General features: G+C 38.8%; 2 protein-coding genes across 2 annotated transcripts; one reads left to right on the top strand and one right to left on the bottom strand.

The window, feature by feature from the left end:
• Window positions 1-221: 221 nt before the first annotated feature.
• Window positions 222-10,406, top strand: LOC126624675 (epimerase family protein SDR39U1 homolog, chloroplastic-like). The gene is made up of 13 exons (XM_050293764.1): window positions 222-431; window positions 508-561; window positions 1,017-1,092; window positions 1,476-1,535; window positions 2,536-2,654; window positions 2,821-2,865; window positions 2,995-3,073; window positions 7,794-7,855; window positions 8,668-8,770; window positions 9,206-9,266; window positions 9,455-9,525; window positions 9,763-9,902; window positions 9,978-10,406. The coding sequence occupies exons 1-13, from the start codon at window positions 354-356 to the stop codon at window positions 10,089-10,091; spliced, it is 1,062 nt and encodes a 353-aa protein (XP_050149721.1). The 5' UTR covers window positions 222-353; the 3' UTR covers window positions 10,092-10,406.
• Window positions 10,407-10,716: 310 nt separating this feature from the next.
• On the bottom strand, window positions 10,717-15,568 carry LOC126624676 (uncharacterized). The gene is made up of 10 exons (XM_050293765.1): window positions 15,425-15,568; window positions 14,792-14,843; window positions 14,124-14,201; window positions 13,798-13,822; window positions 13,680-13,712; window positions 13,463-13,584; window positions 13,193-13,323; window positions 12,153-12,376; window positions 11,133-11,386; window positions 10,717-11,013 (listed from the first exon to the last, which is right to left on the bottom strand). Exons 2-10 carry the CDS (start codon window positions 14,792-14,794, stop codon window positions 10,915-10,917), a joined length of 969 nt encoding a protein of 322 aa, XP_050149722.1. The 5' UTR covers window positions 14,795-14,843; window positions 15,425-15,568; the 3' UTR covers window positions 10,717-10,914.
• Between the last annotated feature and the right edge of the window lie 10,582 nt (window positions 15,569-26,150).

Genomic DNA, 26,150 nt, shown 5'->3' with positions numbered 1-26,150 from the left:
TCATCTTACCGAAACTTTTCACTCATCTATCTCTTTTGTTCGTTCATGATTATGTTGATTTTTTTTTTTAGGTTAAATGTCTTATTCATGTGGTTAAGACTGATCCATTCAAGTCCCGCAGCAACGCGCGGACATTTTTGCTAGCTGTATCTAATTTAATAATTTACCAAAAACAAAAGAGAAAAGACAATTGATGGAAATCGGTGGTTGCTTTGGTTTGGGTCATTGGGTGTGGTTCGAAATCGAACACATTGCCATTTGTGAGTCTTTCCTTTCACCGCCATCTCACAGAACAGAAATAAAACATCTTGTTTCTTGTTTCAGCAGAAAGAGAGAGCTCCCAAGCTGCAGCAATGGAGGTCTGTGGAGCCACTGCTCTCTCATGGACCCACACTGTCTCCACCTCTCTTCACGTCTCTCTGCCCCTCTCTGTGAGTAACTCACTACCCACTTCTCCAATTTCTCCTTTGTTTTGTTTTTAATCTTTTTTGTTTTCTGGCTTCTTAGAAGCGTGGGACTCGGGGACTCTGTGTTTGGTGTGCGTCTGACCAACCCCAGAAGGTAATGCTCTTCAAACTACGAATCCTTCCACACACGCACACGTACATTTCTGTTCATATTTATACAAATTACTTGGTCAATTCAGTATTTACTAGAATTTATTACTCTATCACTGACACAAGCGATATTCTAAACTATTCTAATTTTCCGGGAGGGGGATTCGAACTTGGGTGTAAGGAGACTGGACTGACCACATAACTAACTAACTAACTTCACGTTTACCACCACTTTGCATTGCAGTTTGGTCCAGAACTTGTAGGGATTTGGCTTCACAAAGTTACTTATCATCAGCCCTTTTAATATAACATAGTGGGTGATGATGAGTGATAAATCAGATGATTAGGATGATTGCATTTATGTGTGTGGTTAAAAAGTTGGAAAGTCACATGAATGTATTTGAGCATTTATAGGTTGCATTTGCCTGTTGGAGATTGACTCTTTGTAGGTTGTCTTAGGCAAATCAGTTGACTGTATCAATAACTGGAGCTACGGGTTTTATCGGGAGAAGATTGGTGCAAAGGCTGCATGCAGGTTATGCTCATTCTCTTCTCCATTATTATAGAAATCTTGCAGACTTATGCGCAGTGTTTCCATTCTGTTGTGTTTATATTTTATTTTCGTGCATCCACCTCGGATTAATGCCTGTTTATGTTATTTGATTATTTCCCAATGACTATTGATTTGGTCCTTATTTTTTACTGGAGCTAGCAAGAAGGGACATGCATATCTTTCAGTATTTATGCATAACAAGGTGCATTTACGACCAAATCAAATGATTTCAAGGTTGTGGTGCTGCTTGGTTGCATTAACTAAGACTATGTTGCCTAATACTTATTGTCTATGAAGCCGAAACTCATACCACATGTGCATAGTTTCACTAGCTAACTGTTCTTTCGATCCAATTTGTAATGCAGATAATCATAGTGTGCATGTCTTGACACGGTCCAGATCAAAGGCTGAGTTAATTTTTCCGGGTAAGAAGGTAATGTACACTTGTTGGCTATTTTCTCAAATCTTTTGAAATCTAGGAATAGTAAGTTTGTGCACATGATTCTATGAATCCAAGTTAAATTAGACTCAGTTAGATTTTCTGAGGACCAAGAAAATCAAATTCATGTGAATCATTTGAAAGTGGAGCTGCTCTATTCTTCCACCAGTGCTTTCTACCAGTCACTTCCTCATTACATCAAAAGCAATGATATATAAGCAGCTAGTGTTTTACTTTTCCAACACTTGGAAGGATAATCAACTTCTAAAAAGGTCGTACCCAGTGCACAAGGCTCCCGCTTTACGCAGGGTCTGGGAGAGGTGAATGTCGGCTAGCCTTACCCCCATTTATGGAGAGGCTGCTCCTAAGTCTCGAACCCGAGACCTACCGCTCATGGGCGAAGGCACTTGCCATCGCACCTTCTAGAAAGAAAAAAATTAAACAGTTGGATATCTGTCCAACAACCCCTCCTTCATCCCAAAGAATAAACTCAAAAACTAAAGGAAGAATTATTTTATGTATACTTTACACAAATTTTTAGTGTGTGTTGTTGTTTGATGCTTGATAGGGTTAGGGTTTGGAGAGAGGTTGTTCCTCAAGCCATCGGTTCTAGTATTGATACCCCAGTTTTTTGTTAATTTCTATTGTGCTCCTGTAAGGCCTCATTTGGTTCAGTTGTTGTGTGAACGTCATGTGAGGAGGAGTGTTAGTGTTTCATGTTAAATTATTCTTGATATACGTTGTTGGGCTTGGTTCCTAATAGTTAAGCTTTTGGGGACATGGTAACTTAACAAAAAAAATGATTCTATTTGTTTATTATGAAATATAAAAAAATTGCCGAATATAAGTTGTTACATTCGTATACAGATTGAAATAACCCCAGTACTTGAATCATTGTTAACTGCTGGTTTATTGTCCGGGGTAATATTGAGATAGTTAGTCTTCTGTATTGGGTTAACACTTGAAATTTTTCCTGCCATCTGTAGTCAAGGATTTTCCAGGAATCATGATTGCAGAGGAGCCACAGTGGAAAGACAGCATTCAAGGTTCAACTGGTGTCGTAAATTTGGGTGGACTGCCCATAAGCACAAGATGGTCTCCTGAGGTTGGTACCAGTGGTGAATATTTAAACTTTATAGCAGTAAAACTGCCATGAATTGACAGAACATTGCTGGCTAAGGCCATACAGTATGTGATTCATGGTGTTTTAATATCAGAAGTGAACATATGTATGTATGCCTAGAAGTTACTAACTTCTAATTGGACTGTAGATAAAGAAAGAGATCAAGACTAGCAGGATTAGAGTCACATCGAAGGTTAGTAGTGTTTCTTACACTGATTAGTTCATGCGGCTGTCAAAATACAAATCACCTTTTGCTCCTTTTCTTAATAAAAAGAGTATTATTTAACCAAAAACTGATTCGACCTTTCAACTGGTTGTGAAGGTCATAGATTTAATAAACGATTTACCAGATGCAGTTCGACCTACAGTCTTGGTTAGCGCAACAGCTGTCGGTTACTACGGTCTGTTCAGTCTCATGCTTTTTATCTATTAAGTCACTGCATCATCCTATTGCTTGGTTTGCATGAAGTTTCAGTTATTTTTCTTGCTGTGCTAGTATTCATCTGTAAAACATTGTAGACATTTATGTGGAATTTATTCTTCTGGATCATTAGATTCTGAAACTCCGCCTATGTATCTTACATTGCCGGTCCCAAGCCCGGATAAAGGAGGAGGGGGAGGGCGTCAGGTAGTCGACAGCCGGCACTCCATGATCACGTCGAATCCTTATGAAAATGAATCCAGAACATACGTTGAAATGAAGGAAAACTTATTTATTGATATCCCCGATAAGCTACAAATGTGTACATATACATGAGTCAAAATAAACAAACAAGAGGGAGCCTTCACAAGGGTTGCTTAGGAGAAGTCTCAGCAGTCGGTAGAGCCCCAGAAAGAGAAGGCACCGGAGGGGGATCATTCGGAACCTCAGTACTGGACAGAACCCTAGAAGGAGGAGGCATCAGAGGTTGATTATTTGGAGCTTCACTACGCGGTACAGCCCCAGAAGACGAAGGCAATAAATGCCTTTGGAACAAACCCACAAATCTCTGATGATCAAGTAAAACCTGACCATCAGTTTCCTTCATCTGGTCAAGCTTCCTCTTCATGTTTGTAGCATAGTCATGTGCGAGCCGGTGCAACTGTTTATTCTCATGCTTGAGCCCTCTAATCTCCTGTTTGAGACTCATCACCTCAGCCGCCAATGATTCAACTTGGCGGGTTCGAGCAAATAGGCGTTGGGCCATATTAGACACAGAACCTGCACACTGAACACTGAGAGCCAGCGAATCCTTAACAGCTAACTCATCAGACCGTTTGGAAAGTAGTCTGTTATCTTTGGGAGTGAGAAGGTTCCTGGCCACCACCGCAGCAGTCATATCATTCTTCATCACGGAATCCCCAACGGTAAGAGGACCAGTAGGGGAGACGAAGGATGGGCGCCATATGTTGTCTGGAGAAGGCGGGGCTGCCTCTTCAACAAGGTTCAAGTCAAAACGACGGTCGGAGGGGCCAGACATTTTCAAAGGTGTTGAAGAGAGAAGAGGTTGGACAAATCAAGATCTTAGAAGTGCAAGAATGGAGCTTCTACTGGTGGAGATTCAAGTGTGCTTTGGAACTTAATGCCAGCCCCTATAAAAATCTGCACTCGACGGATCTTCAGAAATCGAAGAGGCGCCTGCTCAGAAATCGAAGAGGCGTTTGCTTTCTCAAAAGCTGGGCTGCTTAGAGACCACGAGGGTTGATCTCAGAAATCGAAGAGGCGTTTGTTTTCTCAAAAATTAGGCTGCTCAAAGACCACGAAGGCCGATCTCAGAAATCGAAGAGGCGCTCGCTTTCTCAAAAGCTGGGCTCCTCAGAGACCACGAGGGCCGATCTCAGAAATCGAAGAGGCACCTACTTTTCCAGCCTTGTCAGCACCTGTCACACGCACACTCAGCTTTGCGGAAATTATGGGCATTCTGTCGAAGACTTCTGAGGAAGTAGAAAACACATGAATCTTACTGTTCAATCACCCACTTCCCACACGCAACACTAGCTCATGGGTACCACAGATAACTTTGCCAAAGTTCTCTGCCAAAATTGAGCACGTAAAGCTTGCAGCTCCCACTACATCGCTCTGACCAAGAAAGGTAAAAGAATAGCAAAGAAACAGCACTAACAAAGTTTAGACCCATAAATTTTGAAGGTCTAGCTACCATATTTTACCCACAAGGGTAAAGGAACAGTACCACTGCTGGATAATTGGAAAGTCCCTGTGTGTCAACCTCTGTGCTTCGTGGCAAGGTAGACTAGTAAACATGCCCAACCTTTACTCACACTCGAGAAAACACTACCAATAAGATTGCTTGCTCCAAAATCGAAGAGGCACCGTCCTCCGAATCTCGAGAGCCAGACTCCCAACATGACTACTTTCTCAAAAATCGAAGAGAGGGTAAAGGAACAGTACCATTGCTGGATAATTGGAAAATCCCTGTGTGTCAACCTCTGTGCTTCGTGGCAAGGTAGACTAGCAAAGATGCCCAACCTTTACTCACATTCGAGAAAACACTCCCAACAAGATTGCTTGCTCCAAAATCGAAGAGGCACCGCCCTCCGAATCTCGAGAGCCAGACTCCCAACATGATTACTTTCTCAAAAATCGAAGTGACACTGCTCCCCGAATCTCGAGAGCCAGACCCCCATCATGATTGCTTTCTTAAAAATCGAAGATGCATCGTTCTCCGAATCAATCGAAGAGACGCTCGCTTTCTCAAAAGCTGAGCTGCTCAGAGACCACGAGGGCCGATCTCAGAAATCGAAGAGGCACCTACTTTTCTAGCCTTGTCAGCACCTGTCACACGCACACTCAGCTTTGCGGAAATTATGGGCATTCTGTCGAAGACTTCTCGAGAGCACAGACCACTTTTTCAAAGTGCTCTGACAGAGTTAAAACATGTGAAGCTGGCAGCTCCCACTACCGTGCTATGACCAAGCAGGGTAAAGGAATAGCATTACTACTTGTTGTTAGGGAGACTCCTATATATGTCGACCTCCATCCCCAACGGACAGGCAGACCTGCAAAAATGTTCAACCCTTCCTCATATTTGAGAGGGCACTCCCAACGAAGCCTTTCGAAATATTCAGCTTTCTTTCCCCCCGATAATACCTTTGCACACAAGCTATACTAGAGCAAGAATATCTCATATCATCAGGGTTAAAAGCAAGAGTATCCCATATCATGCTTTTTCCCTGTCTTTTCCTTTGGCCTTGTTGTTCCCTGCAAGACAAGGAGAAAGAGAGCAATCAGTCAGCACTTGGAATCAAGCTTCCAGCCAGGAACTGACTGCCTGGAACCCCTTACCTGATTACTTACCTGGCATTGCTCTCGAGTACTCATCTTCAACATCTTATGTTTCCAGGGAAGATACCGCATCTGCTTGAGGAACAGATAGGGCAAGTGCGAAGGATACAAGGAAGCATGTGGAGACAAGCGTAACAGCACACGTGCCGATACATCCATTACTCTGTCAAAAGCAAAAGTATCCCATATCAGCAGGGTCGAACGTACTCTAGATTTGATGGACTTGTTTTGACCCTCAAATTCTTCAGTCGGCTCTGGAGGAAACCAGAAAACCCTCCAGCTCAGTTCAAGAATAAGCCTGTGGAAAGTTACTTCTTCAAAAGCAAAAGTATCCCATATCATCTCTTCTCATCTTTCTTCTCTTTATCCTTCATGCTGCTGCAAGATGGGGAGAAGGTGAACAATCAGCCGGAGCTCTGATTGCTTACCTTGTCTGTCACCTCTTTCAGCAGATCCCCTAGCTCGGCGACTTGGGAGACTCCTACTACATGGTTTGTATCGCGCTTGACCAAGCCTGAAACTACAAGTAAGCTCCAAGTGAAATTGATACATTACCTTGTGCATCTCCACCAGTTAAAGATACCACCCCTGGATGGAGGAAGAGTACTTCCAGAGAAGATGCCACATCTACCTATGAGACAGATAAGGCAAGTCAAGACGATACCACACTCCGATACTTAGAAGTTTCGTGATTACGAGATCATTCTCTCACAATATTTCCTAATGTCATTTGTACTAAATCATTCACTTGTACTCACTAAAGGAGAGCTTGAACCTATGTACTTGTGTAAACCCTTCACAATTAATGAGAACTCTTCTATTCCGTGGACGTAGCCAATCTGGGTGAACCACGTACATCTTGTGTTTGCTTTCCTATCTCTATTCATTTATATACTTATCCACACTAATGACCGGAGCAATCTAGCGAAGATCACAAAAAGCGACCGTTTTTGCTGCCTAGGATCTATCTTGCAAGAGAACGGAGAATTAGATGGAGATCTCAACCATAGAATACGACCTGGACGGATGAAGTGTAAGAGTGCATCCGGCGTGTTATGTGACCGTCGTAGGCCACTGAAGCTCAAGGGAAAATTTTATAGGACGACAATAAGGCCAACGATGTTGTATGGCACAAAATGTTGGACGGTGAAGCATCAACACGTACACAAAATGGGTGTAGCGGAGATGAGGATGCTTCGTGGGATGTGTGGGCACACGAGAAAGGATAAGATTGGGCATGAGGATATCCGAGGTAAAGTAGGAGTAGCCGAAATTGAAGGAAAGATGAGAGAAAATCGGTTCCGGTGATTTGGACATGGGCAAAGAAGGCCGACTGACGCTCCGGTTCGAAGATGTGACTACGGGACAGAGGTTCAGGGCCGAAGGGGTAGAGGAAGACCTAGGAAAACTTTAGAAGAGACTCTAAGAAAAGACTAGTACTTGGATCGAACGGAGGACATGACACAAAACCAAGCGCAATGGCGTTCTAGGATTCATATAGCCGACCCCACTTAGTGGGAAAAGGCTTTGTTGTTGTTGTTGTTGTTGTTGTGATCATTAGATTCTGACTGAGCATTTCAATACCCCATGGAATTGGAGCGTGCTAGTTAATTGATAAATATCTTAAGTGATACATTCTGATGTCGGAGTGAGTTAGAAGACCATTTAGTAACTATTATATAGTCATTGTGCTGAGGCAACACTCATTATCTCCCTGTAGCTGGCATATGATTTTCCGTTACTCGAGACTCATAATCCAAATTTAAGAAGCCTCTTTAAAGTTACTAAGCTCATTTTCATTTTTGGATCTTGTTTAATTTTTTATTCATTATGGTCAGGTACTAGTGAGACACAAATATTTGATGAGCAAAGTCCATCAGGGAATGATTACTTAGCTGAGGTAAGCAATGGAATTATTTTATTATGTATGTTTTATGCATAATCAGTTCCAAAAAGAATATATGAAAGCCTAATTGATGTGGTAAAAGATGCTTAAAACTTCTAAGATTTCCATTATCCAGTATGTTTTCAGACTATTTAATTATCTGACTAATGACTGTCATACTAAATAGATGTTGAATGCATAGTCAGATTGATCAACAACATAGCCATTGTAGTTGGATCAAACTGATTACCACCCTGATACCCTTTTGGGGATGCTACCTTAACCTCCTTTAGGCTTTGTGGTTACGGATGACTAATTTTCTGAATAAGGTTTGAATTTCCAGGAAATTGAAATAATAGCTTCTTGGCATGTCCTTTGGATGTGATAGAGTAACTTTTTATTTTTATTTAAAAAAAATGACATGATGGAAATAATTAAATGGAACATTGAACTTTCTAATTTCAATGGTGCTGTACGACCTGAATGGGTAGAAGAATTCCTGATTACTTTGATCATATTTAATCTCGGTTTCCGAGTTTTAGGATCACTGGCCAAGGGCTATTGCAGCTCAGATGAATTATGTTTATGTTTTCTTTTTAGAACTCATAGTCGTGGTGCCTAGTGTTATTATGGGTTGTAGAATGGACTTTTGTACGTATTGTCAGTCCGGCTAAATACACACTCTATCACCAACACAGAGCTTCCAGTCCATGACGGAATATCACATCATCACTATCGGAACTTCTCGTTTGTGCAAAAAATTGTCCTCATCTTTAACTCGCATCTAAGCCTTTCAGGATCTTCAACTAACCTGTAAGTCTTTTCAGGTTTGTAGAGAATGGGAAGGAACTGCCCTCAAAGTGAATAAGGATGTTAGGCTAGCGCTCATTCGCATTGGTGTTGTTCTTGGTAAAGATGGTGGAGCTTTAGGTATGCTCTATACTGTGAAACCTTAATTGCAATGTTTGCTCACTAACTAGACTTGCTAAAATTGACTTTGGTTTGCAATTTTTCTGCTTTATGTTTGATTATACATTGACCAATCTGGATGCACTGAGGCTTGCATGACCCCGCAATTGTATCAGGCTGTTCTATGCATAATTATCTCTAACTTTCAATTTCTGATGTCATGTTCGAAAAATATACAACAACAAAGCCTTTTCCCACTAAGTGGGATGGGCCATATCAATCCTAGAATGCCATGGTGCTCGGTTCTATGCCATGACTTGCGTTAGATAACAGCAAAAAAACATTTAAAATGGCACTCGATTTTGTTACAAATTGTACATATCTATAACCGTGGTTCGTATGACACTAATAATCTCAGTCTGCCTCACGCATGCTTACACCTTTGAGCATTTGCAGCTAAAATGATCCCTCTCTTTATGGTGTTTGCTGGAGGACCCTTGGGCTCTGGAAAGCAATGGTATTGTCCTCAATTCTGTCCGATGGGTATCAGTCAATGTTTTACTACTAAGACTTTCCAATTGCCACTTTGAAAGCAAAGATTGCTCTGGTTTAGCTAATCAGACAATATGACATCGTCAGTTAAGTTTCATTTTAGATATTTATGATCAACATCTTGGATAATTGATCCTTTTCAACATCGTGTAGGTTTTCCTGGATTCATCTGGATGACATAGTGAACCTGATATATGAAGCCCTTTCCAATCCATCTTATAAAGGTAAAGATTCATTGCTTATTGCTGATATGAAGTGAAACAAAGAACCAAAGGATTGATATTGGTTTCATCTAAAGTTTGCTGGCACGTGGAGATAACTACACTTGTAAATAGTTCGAATACTCTTTAAGAATTTCAATAAACGAATTAATGATGATATGTGTTCACTCAACAATGTCGTGTGACACTGGTTCTCGAAACTTTTCAACATATTGAACACAGTTTTTACCTAAATCTCAGGAGTTATCAATGGAACTGCACCAAACCCTGTTCGATTTGCAGAAATGTGTGAGCATTTGGGAAATGTCTTGGGCAGGCCCTCATGGCTGCCTGTACCGGACTTTGCCCTGAAAGCAGTCCTTGGAGAAGGTGCTTCTGTGGTAAGAATTTCTTTATTTTCTTTTCAACCCTTTCCTGATTTCATATTGCTGAGATACATAACAAGGTCGTTGCAGGTTCTGGATGGGCAGAGGGTGCTTCCAGTTAGAGCCGAGGAGTTGGGTTTCTCGTTCAAATACTCTTATGTGAGAGATGCATTACGATCCATTATTTCACAAAAGGCGGCCTAATTTGGCGGAGAAAATATCTGTAGTTTTTCATTTTTTAGGCAGTGGGTATCAGAATCTCCAAAACCTACCTGAAAGATGCATCACGATCAGTTATCGTAAAGAAAATGTTGTAACAAGTTGCCAGAGGAAACATCTTTGTTTTTCATTCCTTTAGTTACAAGGTATCCCAGATTATAAGAATCTCAGATTTGAGGAATCAGGTGAAATTTTGGTCCTTGTGGATGCTGTGGATCTCTTGTTTAAGTGGTTAATGTATTATCTGAACACATTTTCAAAGTGTCCTATATAAATTACTCCTAGTTCTTATTTGAGTTACGCCAATTGAGTAGGCATCATGCCGCGTCAACCTTTTTAGCATTGTTTTGCCTGCTTTGATTCCCTATGCCATTGGAAGTTCATGTGAAGTGTATTGTTTGTAAGACGCTACCAAACAGGCCCTTGTAGTTTATGACTTTTGAGTTTTAAAGTTGATACCAAACAAACCCCCTCTGTAATCGTCAGTGTATAACGGTAGTTTTTATTTTTTATTTTTTATTTTTGGTCAAACGATAAATTTTGTTAGATTAAACGTTAGATTAGCCATCGACGGTTTTTGTTGCAATGCTGGTGGATTGCAAGGGGAAAATAAAAAATCCAAATGCTGCACAAACTAAAACTGTACTTCTATCCTCAGTTTTGACAAAACCTACTGTTTTATCCAACGGTACAACATCTGAGACCAGCACATAATTTTGTTATATTCACCCAACCCGACGCAGATAAGGTCAGATGTTGTGGGACAACATAAGTTAAAACCAACACATGGTTTGATAATCCGATCCAATCAACCCCTCAGCGAGTACTTTTTCCCAGTAAACGGCTGGAACTTCGGCTCTTCTTTCGCTTCCGGCTGCTGCTCTTTCTTAGTCTCTTTTGCAGCTTCCTGCAGAATTGAATAAATCAAGAGTGATTTACGATCAGCATCACAACAAACTGGCAACGTCGGTAATATAATTCCAAAGTTAGTTGATGGACGTCATGAAACAAGAGAACCAAGAGTACCTTTTGTGTTTCCTTTGGAGTGCGACTGGCATTTGCTCCAAAAACAAGTTTTCCCTGAGCCTGACGACTGGTAGCCTGTGAACTAGATCCCATAGAAGGTTGTGCATTTCCATTGGTGACTGCAGGTTTCTTGTCGTTGGACCCTGAGGAAGAAGCTGGTGCTGGCTCATATTTCAAAGGTTTCCCATCCAAGCGTCTTCCAGATCCGGTAAAAGGGTTAAATTTAGGTTCAGCCTCAGCAGGATCCTCTTCAACTGCAAGAAAAACAGAAACTCGTATAATTTCTTTCTGTTTTCTTTTTGGACAACGGAATACTATTATGTTGAAATACATGCCGTGTTCAAAATTAACAGGACTAAAACTATGTAATTTCTGTGACTTGAAGAAAACCTTAGTCACCATTATATGCAAGAATGTTTATATTTTCCATTCCAGCCGTCAAGCAGAAAATGTAAACATTTTTTCAGTAATTGACAATTTACTGGTTTTCTTTGGTGAAAGTTTTCTACCAATTTCTCGAGTGTCAAAAAGTTGAATGGTATGAGGATTCTGTCAAAAGGTCTAATCAACAATTTGTTTGTCAACTGTAGCAAACAACGCGCAAGATCTTAAAAATTAACAGGGATGGATGGCCAAGTGGCACTGAACTTGGTAAAATCTCAGGCATTCACCAAGTCTAGCTTCTTCCTAAATGAATCCCATAGCAGGATATTTCAATCTTTAGCTATGTAGCCTCCAGAAGTATGTTCATCAATGAAAATGTATAATACCTACGACTAACTACACTAGAACAATATGTTCCAACACAAAGCTGACATACATGAGACGAACCAGATAAGCCGACTCAACCTCAGAAAAGAGCAAGGACAGAAAATAAATAGTTTTGAGAAAGAAAAGGGCACAATAAGGAAACAATAGGGGAATCCAATCAACCACAGACCGAGAACTTTAATAAACAAATACAAAAGCCAGAAAAATTGTGCAAGCCATGCTTATGGCCATGAGGAAAGAAATCTGTACCTTGAGCAGTTGCCTTATTTAGACGGCCAGATGCGGCTGGCCTTTCAGGTTCCTTATAGTCAAGCGGAGGTGCAAAGTCTACCTCACAGTCTGTCTCAATAATAGTTATTGCATGAGAAGGCTTCGCATCTATAATATCTATATAGTACTTCTTATTGTTGTATGCTACCATAATACTGTCCCCAGTGGTTAAGCAAGAAAAATTCCTCAGCGTTGTCTCCAAGCTGCATTGCAAACAAGATAATCAACTTCCTTTGCATCAGAACCTTTTTTTTTTTTTTTTTTTTGGTACAAACGATATTATCTACAAAGGGGGAGGGGTGGGCTTAGCCTCACAATGGGCCAACAATAATGTGGTTTAAAATCGCCTTTGGCGAGAATCGAACCTAAGACCTCTCACTTACAAGTGAAGAGGAATACCACTAGACCGTAGTACCAAGTGGCCTTTTGCATCAAAACTTTAACAGAAAACTTAAGAAACAAAATCAAGAAATGATCATCACAATAAATAGATGGTTTCATAGAATGAACATGGAAGAGGTACTCAGGATAAAATAGACAGGCCACTCACACAACAGATATAACAAAGAAACCCAATAATTCAACAAGACACATTAACAAGTCAAATACGCATTATTGACTCGTTTGTTGTCCTCAAAGTAACAGATCATATCAATTCATTTCTATATTATAATGGTGATACTATTTACTCTTATAATACTGATCTCGCTTCCTCTTTACAAGAAAACTTTCCCTCCTTTAAGCACACAAATCAAAGAAACAATGGATTAATATCTTAATGTAAAATAAGGATATATTGGAAAAACAAAAATATTCCTAAATCCCATAGCTAGGTTTCCCCTAAATAATTGAATTAACACAAGTACAACAATCACAGAGACATGTTGGAATAAAATACCACACGCAAAATTGATACAGGAAAATAATAAATAATGAATATCGAATAACACCTTAAAAAGTCTTCTTTTCCAAGAGAAAGAAATAATGAATATGGAATAACATATGAATCATTTACTTACATAGCTTTTGGATTTGAGATATCTAGAAAGTCCTTTGTATGGGGTTGTAATTTAACATATGTTCCCTTCGGAAGAGTTGCATTTTTCACTCGCACAACATCACCTTCTTGCAAGAGCATATTCTCCATCATCTAAGAAATAAAAACGCCAAAAGGAAACAGCTCAAGTTAAAGATTAGAAAGCCTTTTTGGCTGAAAAATCAACTGCAAAGTAACTTTAACAAGTAAAGCCATGCATTTATTAGAAGTTTAGAACACACTGAATTCTTACCCAATAAGGCATATAGATCATGCCTTCTTCTGCAATGAACTCCAGCACCCCACAATGAGAGACCCGTTCAGCGGATTCATTTCGAAGCTCAAACAACATTGGATAATCAATGTGTAAAGATGCTGCATTAATATATCATAGTTGGCGCAAGTAATACAAAATAAATTCATTTGACACAGAAATCTTCATAACCAAGGACTAAAGTAAAACAACTCACCAAGACGGTCAAGGGCTGAGGGAGGCATTATAACTGAAAAATAAGCAAGATAAAAAAAATTACGAATACACAATAAAGGGAAAACCTAACAAAACTAACTTACAAGTTGGAGACTTACTTTTATCACCACTTTCAATTTGTGGCTGAAAATAAAAAGAAAAATTTCATATCAGAATAAAGGAATTGAACAAGTGAGAACAAAGTACTGACAATCACGGGGGAGGGGGAGTTCATCCAGTAGAAAACCAAAGCCCAGTAACCAAGTGTTATAAATTCACACCACAACTACAAAATAATGGATCCAGAACTGCAAAGAAAAATGAAACTTCATCCAAACAGGGGAGAGAAAGAAAAATGTAATGGATGCCTTTAACTAAGGAAAATAATCTATCCTTTAACAGTGCTGAGACATATACATATTTGGAAAAAATGAAGTATTCCAACCTTTTCAATGAAAGATGCAGGATAACATCGATATGTCTGCTCAAACGATGTCCCATGATACCCATATCCATAAAAATCCTGCAACAAGATGGACAAATTTTAATAAAAATTCAGGGTTAATCAAGAATACCAGGTTATAAGACTTTCATGAAATTTGAATGGAGAACAATGCATGAGAACAATCTCTTCAAGTCCCAAAAACCAACCAAAATAAACGGTAGCAGTTAACATACTTTTATTCACAAAAATGAGAAGAAGAAAAAAAGAGAGATGATAATATCTAAATTGGTCTGCAATAAGTTAATAGCAGATGACTAGCATCAGTCTTAAAGAAAAAGAACCCGTAACTAGTAACTTCTCGAATCACATGAAAATGCAAAGTAGACGGTAAGCTATGGGTTAAACTCAAAACTACTCAAACAATTACCATCTCAAAAGCTGAAATCCGCATTAGTCATACTGAACCAGGGGTCAAGACTTTAATCACTTAACGTAATACACATAATCGATGGTTGTAAGTAAAGAATGAACTAATATAGTCAATAATATACTCATCAACCCAGAAAACCATCAGCTGCCCATTGGCACCAAGTAATTAAACAGTGAAATATTAAACCTTTTTCTATTCCTTTATATAAATAATGAGATATAGTAAACTAAACCCATACCATATTGAGTGAGTACAGATTTGAACACCGGTTATCAACCTCCGAAAGCTCCCTATCAAAACAAAACAAAAACACTGCTCAATGTACTTACACGAAACCAAATAATCAACTACTGAAATTATCATGAGTTCATAAATTGAAAACAATCAACCCTAACAAGCAACTAATGCCAGCATCAAGGTAATCATATCATTCAAAGGTTCCAATTTTTTCAACTTGTACCAAAATTTCCTTTGTTTTTCTCATTGTACAAAATTCAGGCTACAATGAATGAAATAAACAATTACATTCATAAAGTTAAGAAATAAATAACCACATATCGTATTCAATTTCTGAAAACTGATAACTAATCAGTGAAATACTAGAATTGCAGATAACCACTACTCAAAACTCAACCCAATATTTAGCTTAATTCAAAAAAAAAAAAAAAAAAAAAAGAAGCAAAATTTGACGTTTTTATTCAAAAGAAAACGACATGGTCAAAACAGAAAAATAGAGAAATTTGAGGGTCTTTTGTTAGGCAGGAAAAAATTGGATGGATCTACAAGTTGTGAAATTAGATTGTGAATTGGAAAACTAAAGGCGAAACAAAACGGTAAATAATTTGAAATTTAGGGTTGAGAATTCTGATACCGTCAAACGTAGAGAGGAGGAGGAGCAGATGAAGAAGTCAGTGTCCGTCTGTCTGGTTGCGTTTTGATCTCTGTCGGGAAGAGGTAGGACGATTGAGTGCGTTTTGTGCACGCTACAATTATTGGGTGGCAGCCCAAGTCCAAATGTCCTTTGGGCCATGCAACTTTTAGCTCATCTGCCACCAACTCAATGCTTCTGTTCTTTTGTTCCCGCCTTGTGTCGGTTTCTAGTTATTGGACCACAACTCAATCCCAATTCAAATTTGGATATCATTGGGCTATGTGATATGGGCCCTTTTCCCCTCCAGTCTTCCCGCGTATCTGAGTGGAGAGTTGTTAGGCCATCGCCAATCGAATGGGCTAAACATAGTCCAGTCCAGAATTATTTTAAATAAATAACGGCATGCTGTATTTATATAACATCTCCAATCAAATGGGTAAAAACATAGCTCATCAGTAATTTATTATTTTTAAGTTTGTTCTAAAACTTTATTGGTTAATTGAATTATATTAGACAAAGGTTATCCGGACATACCTTAAGTGTCACTTGTCTCTAAATGAATAAGTCTCCAGATTTCTTATTTTTATATAATCTCAATCATTTTTTAGATAGAATTTTCAAGTGATACATGTTGCCAACGTTCTAAAAATGGGCCTAGGCCCTAGACGAAGAACGACTACCATGATTAACTTGTAATCGATTGTAAAATTGGAAAACGTATTAGGGGAACACTTGGCAGGATTAGGTGGGTCTGGAGAGGATGAGTTCTTTTGGTCCCACCATCCCTATTTGGGTTACACGCAATGCACAGTTTCCTAATCTCACTATTTTATGTTTTTTTTTTCTCACCTAAATCAATCATCTGTTTTTTTTATCCATTTTTTTAAATTTTTTTATACTCTTTTACCTTTTTAAAACCACATATATTATAGTGAGGATCCTTGTCGAATCCTCTTTGTGAGGATCTAGTAAGGATCCTCTCTCCTTATATTAAATACCCTCCTCACATGATATGTATTATTTTAAAAGAAAAACATATCATTTTATATTATAAAGAAAATTTAATCAATTTTATATCAAATTTACTTAAATCCACCTAGTCAACATAGACGCTAAGCTCGGCCTCGTTGCCCGACTAGCAGCTAGCTTTTTTTAGAACCTTGTGTGTTACTAAATGAGTAACTCTCCATATTTCTTATCTTTATGTTCTCTTAATAATTTTTCGAATAGGATTTTCGAGTGACACCTATCCAGGCGTAACTGATTATGCAAATTTCAGATAGGTTTCTCATCTACATGTCACTTCTTATGACACACCCTGACCCGGAATGTCCACTAGGACTCCGAATTGAGCTGTGCTGGCCGACACCTGGAAGGTGACGAAGCCATAAGTGTAGTTATATGGAAAATGTGAGTAATTTAAACCTAAAAGTGCCTAAATATCAGAGTGCGCTGGTGAGCGGGTATGCACCTTTTTCACACGTGTCGTCAGAGCATAAGTAAAGTACAATAGTGTGGGTAAAGATCATACCCTCAGAGGTAGCCACTTATGCTGAGATTCACCAATAATCCTCGTCGATACGAACTTCCAGCAGCTAAAACCTGGATGGCGCAAAACAGAAAATGTGAGTGGGCAAAAACAAAACTTTTCAAAACCATTTCTCCTTCCAAAAGTAATAACCCATCGCGGTAAAATTCGTATAATTTCCCATAAAATAAAATACTTACATACATCAAAACCATACTCGAAATACCAAAATCCACATGTATGCCATGTCAAATATCTCAGCATAATGAATAAGTAAGCCAGGTGAAGTAAATCAATGAAAAGTGATATGTCAACCGGATCCACCTATTGTGGCATGTACGGCTGAACCTATAGCTCATCAAGTATGCCTGCACACGAGTCGGAACCACCTAATGTGGTCCGTACGACATGGCTAGGTGGAATAAGTACACTCAAGTGCTACGATCACGTGAAGGCTGTGCGATAAATCGCGGGTCAGTCGAAACCACTTATTGTCGTCTGTACGATAGGGCTGTGCACCAAACTTGGATCCAAGGTGAGCGTGCGATGCGGGAGGTGAATATCACGTGAAGGACTATGCCTTGGCCACAGGAGGGAGAACTAACACCGGGGTGCAGGTTAATGAGCTCTAAATGCATCTATGCAAAACCATCATAACGCAACTCACAATCAATAACACATATACTCACCTGGAACTTACATGAGTGTCCGCAACGTCAAATACTAACATACATAACTACTAATGCATATTCTAAAATATAAAGCATTTGACATGGCATCTAAAACGCAAAATCATTCAAATCAATTTTTCTGGGAAAAACGTAATGCATATATACATATATTAAAAACCAAAAGCCCACTCACCTAGATTCTGCGCTACACTCCCTAGCACACACATTGAGGCGTCACGAACGATTGGTTCCTAGAACAATTATCAAATCATGTCTCAGAAATCTTATCGATAGAATATGTAACTTACATAAAACACATCCCTACGTAATTCGATCGGGAAGATCTGCATATTAGATTTCCAATCTGTAACTTCCAAAGATCCACATTATATTTCTAGAATAATATACTAAAGTTTCAGAACGATCCAACGGTCGGATCTCTGCCAATTGCCAAAACCAAGTGGCGGTTAACGTTTTATTTTATGAACTTACAAATCCAATTCAGGAAGATCCATACGTCGGATTCCCGATCCGTAAATTCCTACATTCCTTAAATATTACAAATAATAACCTATTAAAGTTTGATGACGATCCAACAGGTAGATCATCGATTTATATAATGACCTATCAACGTATCGTAAAGATTTTAGGTTCCAACGATCAACCTACGTCAAATGATTATCAGAACTGAACTCAAGGCATCTAATTTAACCTAAAAATAGAATTAATGGCCCACTGGCCATGCGCCGCCGTGGATGGTGGTCGGCCGCCCCAACTCGTCAGAAAATCCAACTATTTCAAAAAATTGCCAAAATTTATAGAAATGAAGATCTCAATGAGTAGAGCAAGTTTTATATCTGTAGCCAAGTCCAATTTGGCCGGGAAGTGCTCCAATTCGTCTCGAATCCGTTGGAACCCTAATATGGGTGTTCTTCGAATCACTGCCAAATCGAACCCCACCGCCCCAACAAATGACTGGGCATGATTCCTGGGTTCTAGGGAAGTATCTTGGTGGGTTTGATCGACGACGATGGCTGCACAAACGGTGAATCACCACCGTGACCCCCACGAACTCACCCTCGGGAGTCCCTCACTGTTTCAAGGCTAAATTCACTCAAATTTGAGGTGAAACTTGAAGAAGGAAGGTCGCTGACTTGTTTTTGGGTAGTGGTGACGATTGTTTCGTCAGGAAAAATTTCGGAATCGACGTTGGGGTGCATGGAACATGGGTCGGGTTGAAGGGAAGAAAACGGGTCGTAGGAAATCCGGTGTTGCTCATCTCCTTTCCCGTTTCCTCCTTTCTCATTTTCTGATTGGACAGAGCCCATTTCACTCACTCACGGCCTTCCATGTGGCATCATAGGATTATCTGGAGAAATCCAGATCATGATCAAATGACAATTTCATCCCTACCTTTACTCGTTTATAACTTCTTCGTTATAACTTTAATTTTGATTCCGCTTGCGCCCACGAGTTCGTAATGACGAGTACTTCAAGAATACCTTAGCGGAATGAGTCTTATATCTCTTAACCATGGCCACCGTACGTCAAAATCTTTGCCTCTAAGGGCATTTTTGTAAAATCACTATTTTTAAAATTTATAAAAACGTAAAATCAGGGATGGGTCGTCACATCTTATCTTCACCTTCCAATGTTAATAATTTGGATTACACCAAAAGGTTTGTGAGTTTTATGTATTTAATTCTATAAATTATATTGCAAAATAATGAGTATGCGCAACAAACGTGTTAACATTTTTGCTCTTCTATCTAAAGAAAAGAAAAAGATATAAGAAAGGAAACTTTAACACAAAAGAAGAAAAAGGTTGAACAAGAAAGCGGAAACATAAAAAGCTAGCATCTAAAGAAATAAATAAATGGGAAATTGACAAAAATGACCCATTTTTTTAATCTTGGGACAAAAATAGGACTTTTCGAATTTGTAAATGGCACACACCATGCACAACAATATGACAGAAACAAGATTTTTCGTACACCTTAAATGACTTAATTGCCCTCGTACATAAATAGGTTATTTCCTTCCATTTTTTTATTTCTCTCTCTCTACTCTATCTCCCTCTCCCCCTCTCTCTCTCTCTCTAAAATTGATATTGATTGGCTGTTCTTAGATTATTAAAAGATAATGGAAAACCCAATTGGAAGATTTGATTTTGATTATATATGCTTTGGCTGGAAGTGATAGTTTTCCAATAGAACTTTGTTGAAACTTGTATGAATGCAAAAATAAAAAATAAAAAAAGGGTCCCTTTAATGATTTATTTGGAGAATGTTTGTGTTTGCTAATTGGCCTTTTTGGGAAATGAACACATTCCTGTGCTTGCAGTTGCAGATTGCAAATTGAGGATTTCTTCCTCAAATCATCATCTTATTCCCCAAATTCGAAATCTCATTCAAAACCCATATGGGTCAAAACCAATCTACAATCCAAAAACTTTCAGATGTCGAAGAAAACCCATTATGAAAAACTAAAGACACCATTTTTTTCTGCTGCAATCTCTCTGTCCTGCCGCCGACGAACAACTTCTCCCTCTAAGTTCGAAGAAAATCCTAAATTTGTTATCTGCATCAATATGTGCAACGACGTCGGTTTTGTTATGGATGTGCACCGTGCAATTAACAGCGTTGGTGGATATGTGGGGGACTAGATTCTAGAAATCACTTAAAGATATGTAGTTTACAAATCTTTGACCTTAACCTCGATTTGGAAATCCCATTAAAAATCATCTATTCCCAGTGACATGCACACAACATGCAAATGACATGCATATGGTATACTCACAGATCTAAGCCAACCCAAAAATCCAGAGCTCACAACTCTCTCTTTGAAATTAGAAAAATGACGTCATCACCTATGATGTCACCACCATATACACCACATGGACACCACATGCACATCATATGTACAGTACATGCACAGAACCGGAGATTGAGCAACGAGCTACTTTTTGTATTAATAAGAAACTTTAATGACAACTTATTGGTATTGTGGATACAATTAAACATAATTGTTACGTATATAAGGTTACAATGGCAAATCTTGTTACATATATCAACCAGCGCTTAATCGTACACGTAGAAAACATGATATTCGCTGTTGTTATTTCATGGACAACCATGACCCTTAACTACCTTTAAGCTTTTTCTTAATTTTGTTTTTCGCCAAGGCCAACTAGTTGTGGTCATACTCGCTAAATTCTGAGGCACAACATACGTGCATCATAACTAGTGAACATTTCCATTTCTCATATTAAAATGTAGCCATGCACACCATATGCACATGCACATTACGGAAAAAATTTCACAAATTTTTGCAATTGAACACTTGAACCAAAAATGTTCCATCCCAACTTTGTAGCACATCAAAAAGTAAAGTTTATTCCACAACCCATAGGCCCCAACATGAAACACAAGCCCTAATTTAACTTCTAATTATTAATTCATCTTACAAACAACCCATTTATTCCATAAATCAATGATGTAGAAACTTGGAACTAAACACCCAACCTTACTATGCATGCCGAAGAGTTGCTAGAAAAAATGGAACTTTCCGGCTAAAATAAAAAATATGGTACAAACGTCCTATCTTTAAGGATGGAAGAATTTGTTGTGTTTGGTTATGGAAGAATAACACGCATAGCTCACAAATATGAGCTCAAACCTCTTATCACCTCTTTTGCGCATCCCTTTGTTCAAAATTAGAGGTATGAGGTCAACCCAAAACCCAGCTCACTCTTCTCACCTCTCTTTGGACTTCCCTCTCTTCGAAATTCGAGCTCAACCTAGAAACCTAGAGCTCATAGAGCTCCGTCGACATACATCTTTTCCAAATGAGAAAAGTTATGGGTTTTTAGTATTTATATGTGGGTATTTTAGTAACTTCAATTTTGTGCATGGCCAGTTTGACCTATTTCTATCCCAAGATTAAAAAAATGGGTCATTTTTGTCGATTTCCCTAAATAAATCAGCAATCAAAGAAGAAAGGTTTCCATTTGTTCTTAAATTCTCCAACATACTTTGGGGCGTTCCTTATTCTTTTTGGCCTTTCTTTGGGACGACGCTTTGGTGCTTGGTAAATTGATGTTGTTGCATCAATTTTTCTCTCTCCAGTCTCGATTGCCCTCTTTTCTCACATAATACCACCTCTATAAGTAAAATCCTTATGTAATTATTTGATAAGAAAAATAGACCGGGCATATCTATACATCTATGTCTATAAAATCAAAGGAGATAGTTGAGAAAGAATTCGATTAGAGATAATTGGCACCGTACCTGCAACGATCTTGAACCTGAACAAAGGTGAAAAACATCACAGTGGATAAAGAACGAACGATAAAGCTAAAACTCGAGTGAAGAAGACCAATAATGAATTTTTTTACTCTGTAATTAAGACAAAGGTTGGAAAGTGATTTATGGTTGAAGGGAATTTCGCTATATTAACTAAACTTATAGGGCAATCGAAAGTGGGAAAAGGATAAGTTTGTAGAACATGGAGATTTTTCTTTTAGGTTTGAACCCCATGTTGGCGGTTATCTATTTTATCCTGCAAAACTTCTTCCGTTTAATGCATATATTCTCATCACTGTTGTAGAACAGTGGATGTCCACTCAAAGAATTAAATAATGGGCCCTTCCATTGTCTACTGAAGCTTGCTGCACACTACTCCTATTTTCTATATAAATACAAACCCCACACAACATCAAAGGGAGAAGTTCACAGAAGAGGAAGAAAGAAAAGAGAGGAAGAGGAAAGGAGATAATAGAGAGAGTTATTTTTGTACTCCTATTATTCTAAATTATAATGAAAGCACCACTGCTACCCTGAGGATGTACTCTAGTCATACTGACTGTAGAGGAATCTCGTAAATTTTGTGTCTTGTTTCATTTATTCCATTGCATACACTGTCGATTTTACAACACGTTGTCAGCACAAGAAGCTCTCATGTCAGTGGAAAGAACAACGCCATAAATCTGGTGAAGCTTTACCTACCTCTCACCTCTGCTAGCCAAAATCTCACAGAATGAAAGGTATGTCCATTTTCTGTCTCTCCCACCGCGCCTGAAGCACCTCACCAAATTCCGGTGAGAATTGAAATTTACAACGACTTGAAGTCGTCACGATATGAGAAAACTCGTACTTGACAATTGGTTTCCAGAGATCCAGAAGAATCTTATCAGACTTGGAAATCCAGATAGCGTTGTTTTCGACGGATCTTGAGAACTCCCATGAATACTCGGTTGTCTGAGATGGTGATGGTAAGATTGACTCCACTTAAGCCTCCATCTCTAGTGCCTCCGTAACCCCATTGTCATCTATGTCTCTGTAGGGAGGTTCTTGCTTTGTGATGCCATGTTCTCTGGACCCTGCAAGAACAACGCTAGTCTCTGGTAGCCTTTTTGGATTGAATTGGTTTTTTATGACCTCAATAACAACCTAGCTGGTCCTGGGTTTCGAGACTGGTAGAGACAGACAAAGAAAGAAAAAAAGGGGAAGTTTATGAAATATGCATGGCACCATTTGAAAAAGGCAATAATGCACGGCATCATTTGAAAAAGCAAGAAATAAAAAAATGGAAAAGGCAGAATGATACATATGCACCATTTGAATGAAAAATAATAATAGGGCCAAAGTTTTTGGAATGATGCAGCATGTGAATGAATAAGAATAATAATAATAATAATAAAAGTAAAGGCTTTTGGATGGTGTTGCACCATCTGAAAAGAAAGAAGAATATATATATATATATATATATATATATATATATATATATATATATAGGAATTGCTTAAGGGGAGGGATCCCCATTTTTTCAAAAAAATGGGGACACGCTCCCCACCGTTGGATTTGAATTAAATGAAATCCTGTGGTTGAGATTCTATGGCCTGTGTTTTAATTTCAACCACACAATTTCATTAAAGTCAATCTAACGGTGGGGAGCGTGTCCCCATTTTTTCAAAAAAAATGGGGATCCCTCCCCTTAAGCTCCCTGTATATATATATATATATATATATATATGTGTGAATGGTGTTGGCTTAAAACACTTTCACAACTTCTATTTACTTTAAAGCAATTTATTTACCATGGACGGTTTTACCGCCTATTGCTTTAAGTTTTGATTTATGTGAATGGTGCTGAATTAAAGCCCTTGCCACAAGCTTTATTTACTTAAATGCAATTTATTCACTATGACTGGAATTACCGTCTATATCTTTAATTTACTTATTGTACTTCTATTTTGTTACGATGAGTATAACAAGGACCCGAAGTTCCTTGAACAAATCAAAACCTGCAGTTTCTTAATCCTCATCGTATAAAATGATTGGACCCGAAGTTCCATCGTACAAAAAGATCAGGCATGAAGTCCCTTGATCTTGAAGATCATAACATGAAGTTCCTTGATGAGTACTGTAAGTTTGAAGTGCCGCAATGCCTCAACTTAATTGTAATAAAAGTCATAAGAGTCTCAGTCTACAGACTATTAAATAAGGACCAGAAGTTTCTTATGTCCATACTCAAAATGGTTTAGCAGAAGCATTTATTAAGTGGATAAAATTGATTATCCGTGCTCTGCTCATGAAAACAAAACTGCCAGTTTTTACATGGGTATATGCTATTTTGCATGATGCATTATTAATTCGGTTGAGACATGTTACCAACCATCAATACTTCTCAGTACAACTCGTGTTTGGGAACCAGCCAAACATTATACATTTATGAGTTTTTGGTTGTGTTATATATGTGCATATTGCACTGCCACAACGTACTGAAATGAGGCATCATCGCCGATTGGGCATTGATGTTGAACACCATCTATCATTCAATATTTGGAACCCTTGACTAGGGATATGTTTACCGCTTAGTTTGTGGACTATCATTTTGATAAGACAATTTTCTCGCCGTTAGGGGGAGAAAATAACATCGTTCTAGAAGAATGATGAGAAAATATCATTCCAGAAGATGAGAAAATATCGTTCCAGAAGAATGAAGAGAATTTGTCTTATTTTATTCATGAAGCAATCAATGACAAAATGAAGTAAGAATAATTGAATGATGTACTTTTGATCACCTGGTTGGTGATAATAGCGGTAGGCTACCGAATAATTTTGGAGTACTGGATGTATTTTTTATCACCTGGTTGGTGATAATAGCGGCAGGGTGCCGAATAATTTTAGAGTACTGGGCGTACTTTTGATCACCTAGTTGGTGATAATAACGGCAGGCTGCTGAATAATTTTTTGTAGTACTGGACGTACTTTTGATCACCTGGTTGGTGATAATAGAGGCAGGTTGCCGAATAATTTTGGAGTACTGGGCGTACTTTTGATCACCTGGTTGGTGATACTAGCGGCAGGGTGCCGAATAAATTTGGAGTATTGGACGTACTTTTGATCACCTGGTTGGTGATAATAGAGGGTCTGGCTCTTTTGGGCATATGGGTCTTCACCCTCCACATAACATTCCAGCCCATTATTTTGGGCTTGCCCTTTTTTTTTTTTAATTTTTTTAATTTTTATGATTACCCTCTGATGGGGTTACACAGATGTCTTCGAAAGATAAGGAAAATAAATTACATCATTTAAAAATAAATCCGACCCTCTGCTCAATGGGTCAAACCCATAATTTTTTTTTTCTGCATGCCATCACCACCGCAATTATGTCTGCTTCTTTTTATCTTCTTTTGCTTTCTGCTTTTGCTTTTGTTTCCCTTTTTCTGCTGCATGGTCCACGAGTCCACCGCCAAGGCTAAATAATATTCTCCCACACTACACTTTGTGCTTTCTTTAGTAGCCTTAAATTGTTGATGGACTTGGTGCCGAGAAAATAATCCATTTTTTGGCTCCACTATTTGAATTAATAGTTTGGTAGCCTTCGTAGTCTTTGATGAGCATCACAGCTATCATCTTCCTTTATTGCTGTCACTTTTTCTTTTCTCTTTTGGCAGATGACAGACAAAGAATGATAATAGAATTAATAATAAGAAAAGAATCTTATCTCCGCTTTTGCTTTTCCTGTGGTATTCGCAGGAGATGGGATCTGGGTCGGCGACTGTCCCGACCATGAGGATTTCTGGAATGTGTGGATTTCGCCTCTTCAGGATTAGCAGAACTAAGACTCTTGGATGAATCGGAGCCACTGTTCTCACCTTGTACCTCTTTGCTTGACCAAAGCTTTGCAAAAATCTTCTTCGACTTAAGCAACCCTCTCATTTTACTTACTACCGCCATGTCAACACTGCTTTTGCCATCTCCGGCCCTATTGCATGCTCCTACATTGTTGCTCAACCTTAACGAAGCTAGCTCTCCCTTTAGGGCTTTAAGCTCTTCAGCCGACGCTATTGCATCGTCTTTTCCACAGGGGAGAAAAACCCAGTTGCCCAATTGCCTGGTGGTTCGCGAACTTAGTTGGAACAGAATTAAGGACGACGATTTGCATGGGATTAAGCTGTCTGCAATGGTTTCAAGATCCTGGCCAACCAGTGAGTGTGTCCTCGCTTCTAAAGCTCAGGAAC

This window comes from Malus sylvestris, chromosome 5 (genome assembly GCF_916048215.2).
Source record: "Malus sylvestris chromosome 5, drMalSylv7.2, whole genome shotgun sequence".
Classification (NCBI taxonomy): domain Eukaryota; kingdom Viridiplantae; phylum Streptophyta; class Magnoliopsida; order Rosales; family Rosaceae; genus Malus; species Malus sylvestris.
This window is presented reverse-complemented; position numbering and strand designations above follow the sequence as displayed.